We start from the raw sequence: 18,505 nt of genomic DNA, 5'->3' as shown, positions 1-18,505 counted from the left end.
AGCATTCCAAAAGCTAGTATTTCCAAATAAAATTGTTGGACTATAACCCAGTATTGTGTGATTTTTAACACCGTATTCAGTACACTGTATGGCTGGAGCAAGACTGTATTTCTTTTATACTTATTTCAAATGCTTCTATTCACCTTATGTATTCTTGTGGGAGCAAGGGAAGCGATGTCCTAATGGAATTATTGCTAGACTGTTAATCCAGAGGCCCAGGGAATGTTCTAGATAGCTGGGTTCCAATCTCACTGTGGAAGATGAATCCAGTAAAAATCAGGACTAAGGATGACCATGAAACTGCTGCCACCTGCTGGAGGCGGGTGGGAGAAACAGTCTGGTTCACTCATTCTCTTCAGGAAAAGAGATTGCTGGCCGACATGTGACTCCAGACCCATAGCAATATGGCTGACTCTTAACTGCCCTCTGGGCAGTACATTCTGGCCTATCCAGCATCACTCATCTCATAAATGAGTGAAAAGAAAACCTCAAGGGAAGTTTCTCTCAACTTCCCTGTGGAATTTATTAACAATCTTCTTACACTTATAATTCTAGTTCTGTCCTTCAACCTGTATGTAGGACAACTGCTTTTCCATGTATATCCTTTCAAACCCTTCCCTTACCTTAGGAAACCTAAATTAGGCAGACCTCAGCCTTTTCTGAGGGCGGCACGGTGGCACAGTGGTTAGCACTGCTGCCTCACAGCGCCAGAGACCCGGGTTCAATTCCCGCCTCAGGCGACTGATTGTGTGGAGTTTGCACATTCTCCCTGTGTCTGCGTGGGTTTCCTCCAGGTACTCCGGTTTCCTCCCACAGTCCAAAGATGTGCGGGTCAGGTGAATTGGCTATGCTAAATTGCCCATAGGGATAGATAAGGGGTAAATGTGTGGGTGGGTTGCGAGTCGGCGTGGACTTGTAGGGCTGAAGGGCCTGTTTCCACATTGTAAGTAATCTAATCTAATCTTTTCTAGTGTCAAGATAGACCAATAGGTATAAGTCTTTCGTTTTGGCTCAAACTAAAATAAGAGTCAAATTAAAATTAAACATATAGAATATTAACATTCAGAACAAAGCAGCCTCCTTAACTGGCACCACAACCACAAACATCTACTCCCTTCACTACTGACGCTTAGCAGCAGCAGTGTGTACTGTCAATGAGATGCACTGCAGAAATTCACCAAAAATCCTCAGATACCAACTTCCAAACCCACGACCACTTCCATCTAGAAGGACAAGAGTTGCAGGTACATGGGTACACCACCACCTGCTAGTTCACCCCCGAACCACTCACCATCCTGACTTGGAAATATATCGCTGTTCCTTCACTGTCGGTGGGTTAAAATCCTGGGATTCCCTCCACAAAGGCATTGTGGGTCAACCCACAGCATGGCCTGCAACAGTTCAAGAAGGCAGTTCAACCCCCCACCTTCTCAAAGGTGACTAAGGACGGGCAATAAATGCTGGCCCACAAACAATTAAACAAACATGCCCTGGACACAGCACTAGTTTGTGGTTTGTGGTTAATGCATCTATTTGTACAGCTTACAGCTTTGCAGGTCTTCAGTGGTAACCAACTAATACAGACCTAGTGAAATGCCACTACTGGACATCAATAATCAAAACGGCAATAAATCCGTAGGATCCCTACAATGTGGAAACCGGCCCAACAAGGCGGCATGGTGGCTCAGTGGTTAGCACTGCTGCCTCACAGCGCCAGGGACCTGAGTTCAATTCCTGCCTCAGGTGACTGACTGTGTGGAGTTTGCACGTTCTCCCCGTGTCTGCGTGGGTTTCCTCCGGGTGCTCCGGTTTCCTCCCACAGTCCAAAGATGTGCGGGTAAGGTGAACTGGCCATGCTAAATTGCCCGTAGTGTTAGGTAAGGGGTAAATGCAGGGGAATGGGTCTGGGTGGGTTGCGCTTCAGCGGGTCGGTGTGGACTTGTTGGGCCGAAGGGCCTGTTTCCACACTGTAAATAATCTAATCTAATCTAATCTAATCTTAAGACCATATCGACCCTCCAGTGAGCACCCCCCACCCTTTAAGAAAGGTGGGAGAGAGAAAGCAGGAAAGTATAGACCAGTTAGTCTGACCTCAGTGGTGGGAAAGATGCTGGAGTCTATTATAAAGGATGAAATTACAACACATCTAGATAGTAGTAACAGGATAGGTCAGAGTCAGCATGGATTTATGAAGGGGAAATCATGCTTAACTAATCTTCTGGACTTTTTTGAGGATGTAACTTTGAAGATGGACGAGGGAGATCCAGTAGATGTAGTGTACCTGGACTTTCAGAAAACTTTTGATAAAGTCCGACATAGGAGGTTAGTGAGCAAAATTAGGGCCCATGGTATTGGGGGCAAAGTACTAACTTGGATTGAAAGTTGGTTGGCTGATAGGAAACAAACAATAGTGATAAACGGCTCCATTTCGGAATGGCAGGCAGTGACCAGTGGGGTACCGCAGGGATCCATGCTGGGACCGCAGCTTTTTACAATATATGTTAATGATATAGAAGATGGTATTAGTAATAACATTAGCAAATTTGCTGATGATAATAAGCTGGGTGGCAGGGTGAAATGTGAGGAGGATGTTAGGAGATTACAGGGTGACCTGGACAGGTTAGGTGAGTGGGCAGATGCATGGCAGATGCAGTTTAATGTGGCTAAATGTTTGGTTATCCACTTTGGTGGCAAGAACGGGAAGGCAGATTACTACCTAAATGGAATCAATTTAGGTAAAGGGGCAGTACAGAGAGATCTGGGTGTTCTTGTACACCAGTCAATGAAGGTAAGCATGCAGGTACAGCAGGTAGTGAAGAAGGCTAACAGCATGCTGGCCTTCATAACAAGAGAGATTGAGTATAGAAGCAAAGAGGTTCTTCTGCAGCTGTACAGGGCCCTGGTGAGACCGCACCTGGGGTACTGTGTGCAGTTCTGGTCCCCAAATTTGAGGAAAGACATTCTGGCTATTGAGGGAGTGTAGTGTAGGTTCACGAGGTCAATTCCTGGAATGGCGGGTCTACCTTACGCTGAAAGATTGGAGTGACTGGGCTTGTATACCCTTGAGTTTAGAAGACTAAGAGGGGATCTGATTGAGACATATAAGATTATTAAAGGATTGGACACTCTGGAGGCAGGAAACATGTTTCTGCTGATGGGTGAGTGCCAAACCAGAGGACACAGCTTAAAATACGGGGTACACCATTTAGAACAGAGATTAGGAGAAACTTCTTCACCCAGAGAGTGGTGGCTGTGTGGAATGCTCTGCCCCAGAGGGCAGTGGAAGCCCAGTCTCTGGATTCATTTAAGAAAGAGTTGGATAGAGCTCTCAAGGATAGTGGAATCAAGGGTTATGGAGATAAGGCAGGAACAGGATACTGATTAAGAATGATCAGCCATGATCATTATGAATGGTGGTGCAGGCTCAAAGGGCAGAATGGCCTACTCCTGCACCTATTGTCTATTGTCTTTCCCTGTAACCCTACATTTCCCAATGTTAACACATCTAACTTACACATCCCTTGACACAATGGGCAATTTTGCATGGTCAATCCAGCTAAACTGCACATCTTTGGATTGTGGGAGCAAACTGGAGCACCCGGAGGAAACCCACGCAGAGAATGTGCAAACTCTACACAGACAGTTGTCCAAAGCTGGAATTGAACCCGGGCCCCTGGCGCAGTGAGGCAGCCGTACTAACTACTACTTAATTTTTGCTGCAAGACAACCATAGAATCACTTCAGAAAATGGGAAATGCGAAGATTTATTTTTCTATCTAAGATTTTTTACTCTATGTATCATTCACCACAGGGGATCAACTGCTGCATGGCGCAATTGCTAAACATTAATATCACTGAGAGTTTCACTATTTGATTGCTGTACTTTGTACGTACCTGCATTACTTCAGCAATGGAGTTCCGAAATGTTGCCACTTGTTCTGCTACAGATATTGATGTAATTTCAGCTTCTTTGAGTGCAGTCAACAGCAAGTTCTCCTCAGCAAGGGTTTCCTTTTCCATCCTGAATAACAGCAGAAGCCATATCAGAACAGATCAATAACTGTAGATTCAAGACGAAACTTGCCTCAGGCCTCGAAATTACTGCAAGCATCACCATTTAACACCTTTCAGTCCAGGAAGGATGTGATTGCTCTGGAGAGGAGATTTACCAGGATGTTGCCTGAGATGGAGCATTTCATCAATGAGGACAGTCTGGATAAGCTCAGGTTGTTTTTATTTGGAACAGAGAAGGTTGCAGGGGAACCTGATGGAAGTGTATAAGATTATGAGGGACCTGGACATGGTGAATAGTATACAGCTACTCCTCCAAATCAAAGGGTCAAGTGAAAGGCAAGAGGTTTAGAGATGATCTAAGGAAACAATTGTCAATCAGAAAGTTGTGGGGATCTAGAATACATAGCTGGGGAGGGTAGTAGAGGCCAGAAACCTTTAAAACGTACTTGGATGAGCGCTTGAAGTGTCATGTGCAGGACCATGGCAGTAGTGTAGGTAGCAGTGAATGTTTTGTGTGGTACAAGCTCGATGAGTTGAGGGCCTTTTCTGTACTGTGTGATTTGATGATTCTACGATCTATCAGCAATATCCAAAAACAAACTCGAGACTATGATAATTTGGCACAAGATTCAAGGTAATTGTGTTCTGTTCACGTCTGCAAGATTGACTTGCTAAAATTTCCTGGATCTGGTTATCGGTTTGCTCGCTGAGCTAGTGGATTTGTTCTCAGACATTTCATCACCACGTTGGGTAACATTATCAGTGAGCTTTCAGTGAAGCACTGCTGTTCTGTCCCACCTGCTAGTTATGTTCCTTGGTCTGTTGTGGTGGGTGATATCACTTCCGGTTCTTTTTTTGAGAGGTTGGTAAATGGTGTTCAAATTGAAATGTTTGTTAATGGTGTTCTGGTTTGAATGCCAGGTCTCTAGGAAATCCCATGCATGTCTCTGTTTAAGCGTGTCCCAAGGTGGACTGGTGTCCCTCTTCATCTGTGTGTATGGATACCAGTGATAGTTGGTCATGTCTTTGATGACGAGTTGGAGCTCATGTATCCTGCTGGCTAGCTCCCTGCTAATTTGTCCAATGTAATATTTGTTGCAGTCCTTGCAAGATATTTGCATATTATGCTTGTTCTGCTGGCTGTGGGTACGGTGTCATTTAAATTGTTTTAGTGCAGTAGTAGGTTGATGGGTTACCATGATACCTGGTGGTCATTTCATGCCAAAAACCTCTGTACACTAACGTGACCTACCATGAATGGATAACTATGTTAGAATAAGCCACCTGCATTAAACAACAGCAGACCAGAACAAAGAAAGGACTGGCCTGACAAGAAAAACTAACTGAGCTCACACACAGTAATGACACAGACAAATCTGGATAAAGAACCTGTCGGACTGACCACTCACAGATACGGAAGGATGGACTACAACCACAGGGACATAGGCAAAAGGAACTTTCTAGCCGCACTGGAATCCACCCTCAAAGACAACAGACTTGTAGAAGAAACCCAGCAGATCAGATGGTAGCACCAACACTAAGCAGAAAGAAAGAAGGGAATACCCTCAACACACTTGAGAAGAAAGCCCTGGAAGGACTCAGAAAAGACAGAAATATTGTAATCCTACCGGCAGACAAAGGGCGCATGACCAACATCCTGAACAGAACACAGTACATTGAAAAAGCGAGCACACAACTAAGCGATACTGACACCTACCAACAGGTGGCGATGGACCCAACTCCGCAGCTAACAAACCACATTACAGCATTCCTGAGGAAACTACACAAGGCAGATGAAATTAACAACATGAAAGGGAAGACTGCAGACTCTGGAGATTAGGATCGAGAGTGTGGTGCTGGAAAAGCACAACAGGTCAGGCAGAATCTGAGCAGCAGGAGAGTTGACATTTCGGGCAAAAGCCCTTCATCAGGAATTAACAAGACACATCCCATTTCTACGGATTACCAAAGGTACACGAGCAAGGGACACCCCACCCCCTCACTTCCGGATCTATAGCCTGACTTCCTAGCACTCCAACAGATAGGCTAGCAAAGAAACTGCATCGTAAACCACAACGCCTTGTAGAAGACTCAACGCACTCCAATCATTCTGCCCAGGAATTCCTTAACATTATCAAAGGTAGAGGATGAGGAGGTCATGGTTTCCTTTGATCTGATGGCCCTACTCACATCAATGAACATTACCCTTGCGAAAGAAACACTGGCCTCACTGCTAGACGAACCAAGGATACCTGACACCTGATAGTGCCAACTCTATCAGGAAGGACAGCATCCTGGACCTATGCCTCACAATCCACTTCACCTTCAACGACAAGATATACAAACCAATGGATGCCTATGGGATCACCAATATCAGGACTTATAGCAGAAGCAGTTATGCAGAGGTTAGAATGAATAGCCCTTCCCATGATCCAGCCTAAGCTTTGTGGAAGACACCTTAATCATCAAACATGACAAACTAGAAGAAACCCACAAACACATAAACAACATCCTCACTGGTATAAAATTCACCAAAGAGGAAAAGAACAATAACCAACTCCCCTTCTTGGATGTCATGGGAAAATAAAAAGCCAATGTAGACCACTGTTTACAGGAAAGCGACACGGACAGACCAGATACTCAACTACAGAAGCAACCATCCCAACACCCACAAATGGAACTGCATCTGGACACTATTCAAACATGCCACAGCACACCACAGCTGAGGAGAAGCAACTACACAACTTATTCAGGAACAACAGTTACCTGATAAGCGCAGTCTATCGAATCCTGCGCAACAAACCTAAATAGGAAGACAGTACACACCTGGAGATTCGAGTCACCTTACTATACATCAAAAATATTTCAGAGTTGACCACCAGATACTCCGGTCCCTAGGCATCATGGTAACCCACCAACCCACTACCACACTAAAACAACTACTGATGAATTTAAGGACCCTGTACCCACAGCCTGCACAACAAACGTAATATACAAAATACCCTGCAAAGACTGCCACAAACATTACATTGGACAAATGGGCAGGAAGTTAGCCACCAGGATACATGAGCACCAACTAGCTACCAAAAGATATGACCAACTATCACTGGTATCTATACACACAGACGAAGAGGGACACCAGTCCGACTGGGACAATACATCTATCTTGGGACAAGCCAAACAAACACAGGCATGGGCCTGGCATTCAAACCGGAACTCCATTAACAAAGATATAGATCTGGACCCCATTTACCAACGTCTGAGAAATAGAACTAGAAATGATATCACTCATCACAACAAATCAAAAATAATATCACTCATCACAACAAATCAAGACATATAAACAACAAACCAGAACAGAACACCAACGCTTCACTGGAGGCTCACTGGTGATGTTACCCAGCATGATGATGAAACGTCTGAGAACAAACCCACCAACTCAGCCAGCAAACTTACAACCCAAGCCATAGATCTTCTCCAAGATCTTTCCTGGATCTTTTGGGTTGGAGAGGTCCATCTTATCACATTATTGATATTTTATCAGGGTAGCAAGCTCTACTATACTCTGCAATTTCAGATATTCACAAATGAATGGAAATTCCAAATTTCCTGGAACTTTTCAGCAGTTAAGGCACATAAGTGTGGTTTCTTCCCTCTGCACCCTCCCTACCTCCCCTGTCCACCAATTCCCTTCCCCTCCCCTGCCCCAACTCCCTCCCCCCACTCCCCTCCACCAACCCTCTTCATCCCCTCAAGCAAGGAAACATGTAACTGCTTAACCCACATCTTATGCAAAACTTCCTAAATTATGACTGGAAACTTCTCAAGTAACTTATTAGTGTAGCCTTTCTATTATACCAAAGGGCAACAAATATAAAAGTTTCCTGCATTTACATCAGTTTGGGTTTTAAAAAGAAAATCAAATTGCCCCCCAAAAACAGGATGGGATTTAAACTCATGTTTTCTGCAACAGAATTCCAATGCCTTTGGGATTACTTGGCTGAACTGTTGCTAAACTACAATATCCTGATTTGGGATTGATAAACTGAGCTTTGCATAAAACATATTACTCTCAATATACAAACACAATAAACGAAGGCATGCTGGCGATCTCGCAACGACTAGCAGATGGCTCTGCAGAACTTGAAACCCTGAAACGTGCAGCTGCAGTTGAACGAAGTGTTATCAGTTTTAATGGTACTTGGCGAAGTTCCATGTGACAGCAGCAGCAAACTAATCATTCTACTTCAAGTAGCTAATCACAAAGGGGGACTGGAAACAATCAAGAAGGATTTGAAATGAATTGGACCTCAGAAAGAATGAGACATCCAAATGCATCACCTAAAATGTTACATGTGGAATAACTGATGAAACAAGGGCCTGCTCCTACTCCTATTTTCAATGCTTCTGATGACACTCAGCAAATTTATAAACCAGTAAGTGAAAGGCTTTCCACTGGAGAGGTTTACAGCAATGATTGTAATGAGGTCAGCCAACTAGACATCACAGATTATGAGTCCCTTGATTGGGATTGTTAACCCAGTCCAGTCAGGGAGCTCTGACTGATATTAAAGTGATGATTTGGAGGGGTTGTGTGATTTTTAACCTTGGGAGAAAGTGAGGACTGCAAATGCTGGAGATCAAAGTCAAAATGCAGTGCTGGAAAAGCACAGCCGGTCAGGCAGCATCTGGGGAGCAGGAGAATCGACATTTCGGGCATAAGCTCTTCATCAGAGATACTGACACATTGGTGCCTGACTCTGTTTGAGGCAGTGTTACAATCAAGGACTGTTCATGTGGAAATACAGTGTGACTTAATGACTGGACACCGGCCTCCATAGAGTTATTTCATTTACAACCTCAAGCTATTTGAGAGGTCTTCATTGGCAGTTAGTTGCATTTGTAGCACTGTTTGCCACGTTAACATAACAAAACTTCAGAGCCTAGTCTAGGCTCAACACTGACTAACAAACAACAAAGAGATGGATTTCCAATTAAGTAGCTTTGGTATTGGGCAAGGGAAACATGTCAGCCAGGACACAGGACTACAAAACACACCACAGTGCTGCGTTTACATCCATCTCATACCCTTTCTTTGTAATTGCTAGGATGACAATATTTATATTTCAGAATTGTCTGGAAGAAACCGGAACAACTTGAACTATTTGGACATTTTCAGCATTGAGAAAGGTTTTCACCACATGATTTGTTGGAAATAAAGCCAATATTTTCGTGGACTGTGATTTACCTGCCAAGAAACAGTCAAGCAAAGCTTTCAAGAAAATTAAATATTGGGTCTATTGGTTTCATTCCCTGGCTTTGAAATGACTAGGGGATCTCTACTAAGGGATGCCAAACAGCCCTTTCTGAACTTAGAATTTTGATTTACACACTCAGAAGCCGATGTAAAGAAGTCAGCCTAGAAGCTAGAACTACGGGGCATAGCCTCAAAATAATGGGGAGCAGATTTGGGACTGCATTGAGGAGGAACTTCTTCATCCAAAAGGGTTGTGAATCTGTGGAATTCCCTGCCCAGCGAAGCAGTTAAATGTTAAATGTTTTTAAGGCAAAGATCGATAGATTTTTGAACAATAAAGGAATTAAGGTTAATGGTGAAAGCGTGGGTAAGTGGGTCTGAGTCCACGAAATGATCAGCCATGATCTTATTGAATGGCAAAGCAGGCTGGAAGGGCCAGATGACCAACTCCTGCTCCTAGTTGTTACGTTGTTAAGTTGCCAGCCTCTGTTTTGAATATCATTAGATGCTCCTGGCAAGCTGAAAAAGTTTCAAAATAACAGTATAATTCCAAATTACCAGGTGAACGCAGAAGGGATATTTTGTGACCAGTCCCCAATTAATTGAATCCAGGTTGATTGCAGTCAGAAGTGCACCTTTATTATTAATCTACCGCATGAAATTCAGCTTCATTGACTGGCAATTCAGTGGATGTAAAAAGAGATCACAATTTACCTTTCATTCCCAAGCTTTGTGCTGAGGGCTCTTTGTTCACTTTTTCTTTTTTGAAACTACAACCTGTGCAGAAACTTGGTATTTTATGTTGAGCGTGACTGTCTGGGTGTGGAATTAAGAGGATATAGATTTGATTCCAGTTCACAGCCTCAGTATTAACATGAGTTTGTCACTAGCTTTAAGAATAAGTTTTCATCAGTGGTACTAGAGAGAAACAAGTGCTCATTTTGGTCAGTGAATCAACATAATCCAATAGTTCAAAAAGTGAGCTCAAGAGCATCTTCTCATGGGTAATTAGAGATAGCAAACAAATGCTAGCCTAGCCAATGACACTATGAATAAATTTTAGAAATGGACTGAGCAATTAACTTAATTGCTTCCATAACTTTAAAATGGTTTTCACCGAATTTGAATAAAATTGATGCAGATGTAACAGCAAACCATTAGCACTGCTTGTCATTAAGATATTAAAGTAGCTACAGTTGCGGAGGGCTGCTCCCTTGTTACAGAGAGGACAATTTGGTGGTGGCTTAACCTGAGGGTCACTTAGCTTCAAGTGAAGGGAGAGGATAAGAAGGGGAATTCTTCATGGTAGATTCAGTCGTACAGGAACTGAACCCACACATCACTTGCATCATCCTGCATTAAGCCAACTGTTCAGCCAACTGACCCCAATGACTCCACATTGAAATATATTTTCACGCTTCAATTAAAATAACAAGCAACGTAATTTCATATGAATGCCTATATTACAAGAACAAAAATGAGAAGGCATAGATTTAAGGTAATTTGGAAAAGAAACAGGGGTGATGTGAAAAATGTGATTTGCATTCCATGAGTAGTTAGAGAATGGAATGCACTGCTTGGAAGTTAGGTGGAGGCAGGTTCAATTGAGGCATTCAAGAGGGCATTGGACACTTATCTGGACAAAAATCATGTGCAAGGGTATGGGGAAAAGGCAGGAGATTGGCACCAGTTAATGATGCTCATCTGAAGAGCCAGTGTAGACCTGATGGGCTGAATGGTCTCTTTCTACACTGTAATACTTGGTGACATGTATGAAAAGGCAGACCAAACACAGCAGTTCATTACCCTGTCCAGTCCAACTCTTTCTGGCACTTGTCAAAACTCTCATGAGAAGTCCCATTTTTCTTGGTTAATTGAGTATGTGCATCCGTTTCACAATCTTCACTTATCCAATTTGATGCCTTTGCTTTATCTTCAGACTCTCTGTTCGCTGTGTGCCCTGAAAGCTGAACAATTCCCATTAACAATTTGTAAGAGCAAATATCTAAAAAGTACAATGAACAGTTAAATCACCAAACCAATCTTGAATATATCCTTTATCTAATTGGTATAAATACAGGCAAACTATATGTAAGCTGCCTCCATGCTAACTGCATTTCTGGTTCAACCCTCCCATCATATGACATGCCCAGCAACAGACTCTTTCCCTATTCACAGACTCAAGTGGAAGGAGCCACTCAATAATTCAGAACATTGGGATCAATAAGATCACATAATCCAAAATCAGTGCTGCCAATGAAAATAATTTATTTCATTTTTCGAGCTTTCCAAGCCTTGTATTGCACTGCTGATTGGATATCTAAACCAGTTCACTTGCACATTAATGTCACATCCCTCTGTAAAGTTAGCATCACTGGATTACTGCTCAGTTGGTTTCTTTCCCACTGACCTTGATCAAGCATCTCTGTGTTGGTCCTTCATATCAAAAAGGATTAAGCAACTTTTAAACGCAAGAGAAGTTTAAATAGAGAGGGAGTGATGTGCCCTTTCCAAAGAACATTTAGGTAGTTTTGCAGAATTTCTAGATGAAAATGATAGCATGCTTTGCATTACAGGTTCAGATTCAACAATTGCAGTTTACAATACAATCAAAGAATCCCTACAGTGTGGACGTAGGCCATTCAGCCAATCAAGTATTAACCAACCCTCCAAAGAGCTCCCACACAGACCCACCCCATCCCTGTAACCCTGCATTTCCCTTGACTAATCCACCCAGCCTGCACATTGCTGGACATTATGGACAATTTAGCATGGCCAATCCACCTAACCTGCACATTTTTCGACCAATGGGGGGAAACCGGAACAAATCTGCACAGATCGTTGCCTGAGTGTAGAATAGAGTGTAGGTGGGTCCCGCTGTGCCACCGTGCTGCCAATAAAACACCCGAAGGTGCTGAACAGGAGCGTCACAAAATAAAACATGACACTGAGCCACACGAGTAGTTAAGGCAGATGACAGTTTAATCACACTCTGAGTTCATCCGAATTACCTTTAATTATTAATAATTCATTAGTAATGGATTTATTAGTAATTGTCTTATATTTATGGCCCCTAATTCTTCTGTTTATTATATGTGGAAACATATTCCTTATATTAGCCCTATAAAACTCTTTTATAATCTACTATGTCATTCCTCAGCCTTCTCCACGGCAGAAAAAACAGTGCCCCAGCCTCTTCAATTTCTCCCCAGATAGCCTCCCTGTGGAATCATCAGTCATTTCACTGCATACAAAAAATGAGAGCTGTCTTGTAATATACATATTCTAAACACCCTAAGAGGCTATTTTAATACTAAGCATACAATAAATGTATCAAGCACTGTTCTTCCGAATTTGCAATCAATGGATCAATTCTGCAAAGGGAATATTCAATTATTTAACCGAGTAGATACGGGGGTTAGGTAGCTGGATAGCTGGCTTGCAATGCAGAGTTAGGCCAACAGCATGTTCAATACGTATATGGCTGAAGGACTGTCCATCTCAATCTCTCCCCTTGCCTGAGGTGTGGTGACCCTCAGGTTAAACCACCAGTTGGTTTTTTCTATGTTAGCAACTGGAAACATGAACTGGGATAGAAATTTTAAAATGCTTGGCACTGTAATACATTCAGATGGAGCTGTGAAATTGAAAAAAATCATTTTGGGACTGACTCCTTGGGAATTGGTAAGGAAACTGAAATTACGTTGAACAATTATCTGGTGTTTCAAACCCTCACTAAAGCCCCCAGTTTAGTGTCACAACATTGGATTTCAGATGATTCTGACTCACCTAAATGCCACAGTTACCCAAGAAACGTTTGAGGATTGTAAAACCTACTCTGAATCCTGGGCAACCAAAAACAAAATCCCGACTCGTCACCACAACAAAATCAGCTAAGACCCAACAAACTTCTCTCCCTTCCACGAGCCCCGCCTCAAATCCACCTTAACCTTTCATCACATCATACAGCAGCCTACCCCAATGTGTCTCTTATATACTGATAGCTCCTGAGGTCAAAGTGACTGTGGGACATTTGAATTACACAGCATGGCACACTTACAGCTGAAGAAGGAGATGCAGATTCCACACTCTTCCATTCTGCTTCTGGTTGCATGCGTTCCTGCATTTGTTGGTTCACAGAAGAAGGTTCCTGTCCAGGAAATGTAAAGATATGACGAATCAAAATGCAAATGTGTGTATTTTTTGACTGATCAGGGCGAGTTTCTGACCCTGATCAGAAACTACCTCTGTATCTTTCTCCAGTCGCAACTGTGTTCTCACTGTTTAAAGTTACCCTCATCTTAATATGAGCTTCCACGGAAGTTACTCATTTGACAAAAGGTTGTACTATAGTACACAGAACTTTTCATCTCAAAATACCCCACTAAAACAAGCTGCGAACATTAGTATTCAATAAAAGACAAGGATGCTCACAATTAGTACCATTACTCTGGTCCCATTACCAGCAGTGTTTCTGCTCTCCACAAATAGATCTGTGCACACAGGCCACTGTAAATAGGTCTTGGAAAAATGAAGTTCTCCCATATATATATATATATATATTTTTTTTAAGTTGTTTTTTTGTAGAAAAAAAAACTGGTTCAATCCAACTCTTGCTTTTGTTAAAATAATTTCACACCCCAACATACAGTTAAGTAATTAGAAGCTTCATGTTCAAGAGAATACTACAATTTTGATTTGATACATCTACCTCTTGTTTGTCATTTTGGCCAAAGCTTGGAGTGTGGGGCTTAGCTTTTCCCCTCACAGTTCTGTTTGCTTTTGTTGAATCCGTTGAGCGCTTTCTTTTCTGCACACGAGATAACTGGAAGAAACAACACATTGAGAATAATAATCAGAAAATTTTAGTCTCTGTACAATAGGTTTGCTGAGAATCTACTGTTTTACAGGTGTTAGCTATTCTACACTCACCTCTGGCTAAATAATTGTTTAAATCTAAATTTCTTGACCTTACAAATCCCTCAATGGTCTGGTCCCTCTTATCTCAGTGATCTATTCCAGCCCCTCAGGATATCTGCTTCACTAATTCCTCTCTCTTCAACATGCCCAACTTTAATTGCCCTTCCAATGCCAACCATGCCTTCATCCACCCTAAACTCTCTGAACATGGATTCAAATCCCATCATGGTAAACGGTCAAATTTATAAATCTGGAAATTAATGTAATACTGCTCACGAAGTGACTGTGGGGGAGAAACATCATCTGATTAACTGATGTCCTATAGGGAAGGAAACTGCTGTCTTTACTTGGTCTGACTTACATGTGACCCCAGACCCACCTCAATTGGTCTGGAGTCACAGACCTTAAACTGCCCTTTGAAATAGCTTCAAGAGCAATTAGGGACAAGCAACAAGTACAGGCCTTGCCAGGAATGTTCACATCTCATGAAAGAATAATGTATAAAATGATCTCAAACTCTCTGTACATGCTGTTCCTCTTTTACCATCTCCCATCCAAGGCCATGTTTGGAGGCAGCATTCTGAATTACAGACCAAGACCCAGTGCCCTCCCAAATGGTCAGTTTCGGACGTGTCAATACAATTTGCTACTTCTGCCCCAATACATAATCCAGATCCTATCCTGCCCAGTACTTTATTAAAGGCTTTTTTAAAAAAGTCAAAGCAAACAACATAATTTTCCCAAATCTGACATGTGAGTGAAATGATAACACCACATAGCACAGAGGGAGGCTAACTCAATGTGTTTGTAGTTAGACTATGATAGAGACAGCCAATTAACCCCATGCCCCTCTTCCACTATTTCCTCAAAGTTGAAGTATTTATCCAGGTCTTTTTTTTCTGCACTCTCCTTTTAGGCAGTTATTTCCAGATCACGACAACTTGCCAGATTAGGAAAATTTGTTCCCTCGTGTCATCTCTTGTCGCTGTGCTAATAGCAGGCTGGTTTTGATTATTTTTACAAACCAATTATAACCATTTATACCTACTTCCACAACAAAAGGTAATAACTTGGGCTTTTGAATATGAACATGAACAGGCGCAGATTTATTAAGTTGGGCATAGTTGGGAGGTGAAGATGATCTTGACTTCATCCTAAGGAGGGAAAAAGAAAGTTAGGAATTAACTTTTTCACTCTTTAAGGAAAAGCTTTTGTTTTCATAATTTCGAAAAAGCCACATTGCAGTTACATGGAATAGTACAACACAAAGAAAGTATGGTTCAATTCAGTCTGCCCCAGTAATCAGCTTGAAATGTGTTGCTGGAAAAGCGCAGCAGGTCAGGCAGCATCCAAGGAGCAGGAGAATCGACGTTTCGGGCATAAGCCCATGCCCAAAACGTCAATTCTCCTGCTCCTTGGATGCTGCCTGACCTGCTGCGCTTTTCCAGCAACACATTTTCAGCTCTGATCTCCAGCATCTGGAGACCTCACTTTCTCCTCCAGTAATCAGCTTGCCCGACTCCCAAAATCTTTCTCTTTCTCCCTAAATCTTTTTCTCCTTCAGGTGCTTTCCAAGTCCCTTTTCAAAGCTGTCACTGAATCATCAGGGTCTGGTGAGCTCAGTTGGTTAGATTGAGTGTGGTGCAAAGGAATGTTAATGTCACAGGTTCAGTTCCCATTCTGACTTTAGCCTGAACTCTTCTCTTGCCCCAAGACTGGGAGACAACAGCAAAGTAACTATCTACAGCTGCCAAAGAGAGCAGCCCAGGTTGAAGCTTAATCAGCAAATCACAAATCAAGGACCTTATCTTATGCAGTGAACACAAAAGTGGGTGGTAGCACGGTGGCTTAGTGGTTAGCACTGCTGCCTCACAGCACCAGGGTCCTGGGTTCACTTCCAGCCTCAGACAACTGTGTGGAGTTTACACATTCTCCACATGTCTGCATGGATTTCCACTGGGTGCTGTGATTTCCTCCCACAGTCCAAAGATGGGCAGGTTAGTCGAATTGGCCAAGCTAAATTGCCCAAAGTGTTCAAAGATGTGTAAGTTAGGTGTATTAGTCAGGGAGATGTAGACTAATAGGGTAAACGAATAAGTCTGGATGGGATACTCTTCAAAGAATTGGTGTGGACTTGTTGGACTGAAGGGTGTGTTTCCACACTGTAGGAATTCTATTAAAATATTCAATCAGATGACACATTCCAAACTTTAACTACTCTCTACATGAAAGTTCTCTTCCTTTTGCCATCTCTGATCGTTTGCCAGCCATCTTACAGCCATTCATGTTCAATTACTTTTTAAGTGTACAATAAAAAAATTGTCAAGTGTAAGAGGAATTTGTAATAAAGAATTACTTTAGTCACCATGGGCTCTTGAAAAATGTACATGCAACCATATATAACATTATAATCTTCACCATCAATTGTGTTACTCATAAATAACATTTTCCATCATTCAGTTCACCAACACCTTCTCAAGGGCAACTAGAGACAGGCAGTAAAAAATATGGGCCAGCCAGTGATGTCCACGTACCATGACTGAGTAGGAAAAAAAAGTTAAGATAAATTACAAGCACCCCCAAAGATATGTCAGTGGATTCTGGAAAATAGGTGAGAAACTGGTGTCGTTTTCTTTTCTAATTTTTAAACCAGGGCTCCATTCTATTCTCATTCGAGAAAGGTACTTCTTTTTTCCCTGAGAGACAGCCTCCAAATTCTTCATATTTCTCTCCCTTCCTTCTGAATCGCCACATTCCAATAACCCACCTGTCACCTTGAAGCTGATCACAACCACCCTCACAATTCCAAATCCATGGTTTCTGTGACCTGTACAGTGAGGGGTGGGTTAGCTCAGCTGAACGCAGAGCTGGTTTGTGAAGCCAAGAGTGTGAGTTCAACCTCTGCACCAGCTGAGGTTATCATGAAGGACTCTCCTTCTCAATCTCTCTCCCCTTTCCCCGAGGTGCGGTGACCCTCAGGTTAAACCTCTCTCATAGTGAAAAATCACACAACATCAGGCTATAGTCTGACAGGTTTAATTGGAAGCACTCGCTTTCAGAACACTGCTCCTCAACAACCACCAGATGAAGGGGCTGCACTCCAAAAGCTAGTGCTTCCAAAAAACCTGTTGGACTACAACCTGGTGTTGTGTGATGTTTAACTCTGTCCAACCCACTCCAAAACCGGCTCCTCCACAGCATCGCTCTCCTATGAGATAGCAAGCAGTCCCATGGTCTGGTGAGTTTACCTGGAGATCATTAGATTTTAGATTAGATTCCCGACAGTATGGAAACAGGCCCTTCGGCCCAACAAATCCACACTGATCCTCTGAAAAGCAACCCACCCAGACCCAATCCTGGCTAACACACCTAACACTATGGGCAATCCGACACATTTTTGGATCGTGGGAGGAAACCAGAGCACCCGGAGGGGACCCACGCAGACACAGGGAGAACGTGCAAACTCCACACAGTCGGTCGCCCGAGGCTAGAATTGAACCTGGGGACCTGGTGCTGTGAGGCAGCAGTGCTAACCACTGACCCACTGACCCACCAGACCACCCCAAAGGATGGCATGAAGGACTCTCCTTCTTCAACCTCTCTCCTCTGTCCCTGGGGTGTGGTGACCCTCTGGTTAAACCACCACCAATATCTCCCTCTCACGAGAGAACAAACAGGCGAGACTCTGGTAACTTACCTTTACGCGCTGATCATGGAAAGGGAGTAAGCAGTGACCTTCCCCAGTCGGAACATGTAACCTTTCACCAGCAACACTGTGTTTCCTGTCACTGAGCCAAGTTGATAATCTGTGCTGAGCCTGACATTGCTCAGGTTCAGTGTTACTGTCAGGCCCTTTGTCAAACACCAGTTAGACCGGACGCACCCCTCTGCAGGCTCTAGATAAATGCAGCCATGGTTTGGGAATAGGGTACCCCCAGATCTTGCCCCGGTCACATTCAGCTTCAGATAGCCCCAAGCCCCAGGGGCACGATAACCCAAGCCGCGTCTCTAGCAGCTGTTGCTGGGCACCGAGGGCTCGCCGCTGATTGGCTCCTTTAACATTTTGGGACCTGGTTTTCAGCCAGTGGCGGCAGCCCAGCCGCTTCCGGGAGCGAGAGCACCCAATGGCAGATCCCAACCGGAATAGGAGACCCCCCTCCCCCCCCCCCCCCTCCTCACCTCCCTACCTCGGGGGGGGGGGAATCCCAGTCCAGGAATGGGAGCAGCGGGAGGCAGATCCGGACGCGGAGCATTGGGACAGGAGTAGGACAGGACTCAATCCGGAATGGGAGCGGATCAGGAACAGTGGGAGGG

At 43.3% G+C, this 18,505-nt stretch overlaps 1 protein-coding gene across 3 annotated transcripts in view; it reads right to left on the bottom strand.

Annotated features, from left to right (window-relative positions):
• Window positions 1–18,159, bottom strand: part of LOC132818849 (protein BCAP-like) — an 86,321-nt gene extending 68,162 nt beyond the window's left edge. For 2 of the 3 annotated variants that reach the window (XM_060829983.1, XM_060829984.1), the window contains exons 1-6: window positions 17,889–18,159; window positions 15,240–15,345; window positions 13,983–14,096; window positions 13,332–13,421; window positions 11,078–11,238; window positions 3,895–4,021 (exon numbers count right to left, since the gene is read on the bottom strand). In XM_060829983.1, coding sequence (XP_060685966.1) covers window positions 3,895–4,021; window positions 11,078–11,238; window positions 13,332–13,421; window positions 13,983–14,096; window positions 15,240–15,344 — 597 coding nt within the window. In that variant the 5' untranslated portion in view covers window position 15,345; window positions 17,889–18,159. Of the gene's footprint in view, window positions 1–3,894; window positions 4,022–11,077; window positions 11,239–13,331; window positions 13,422–13,982; window positions 14,097–15,239; window positions 15,346–17,888 lie in introns of those variants that run through there. The other variant, XM_060829985.1, reaches the window with a different exon arrangement.
• Between the last annotated feature and the right edge of the window lie 346 nt (window positions 18,160–18,505).

This window comes from Hemiscyllium ocellatum, chromosome 9 (genome assembly GCF_020745735.1).
Source record: "Hemiscyllium ocellatum isolate sHemOce1 chromosome 9, sHemOce1.pat.X.cur, whole genome shotgun sequence".
NCBI lineage: Eukaryota > Metazoa > Chordata > Chondrichthyes > Orectolobiformes > Hemiscylliidae > Hemiscyllium > Hemiscyllium ocellatum.
This window is presented reverse-complemented; position numbering and strand designations above follow the sequence as displayed.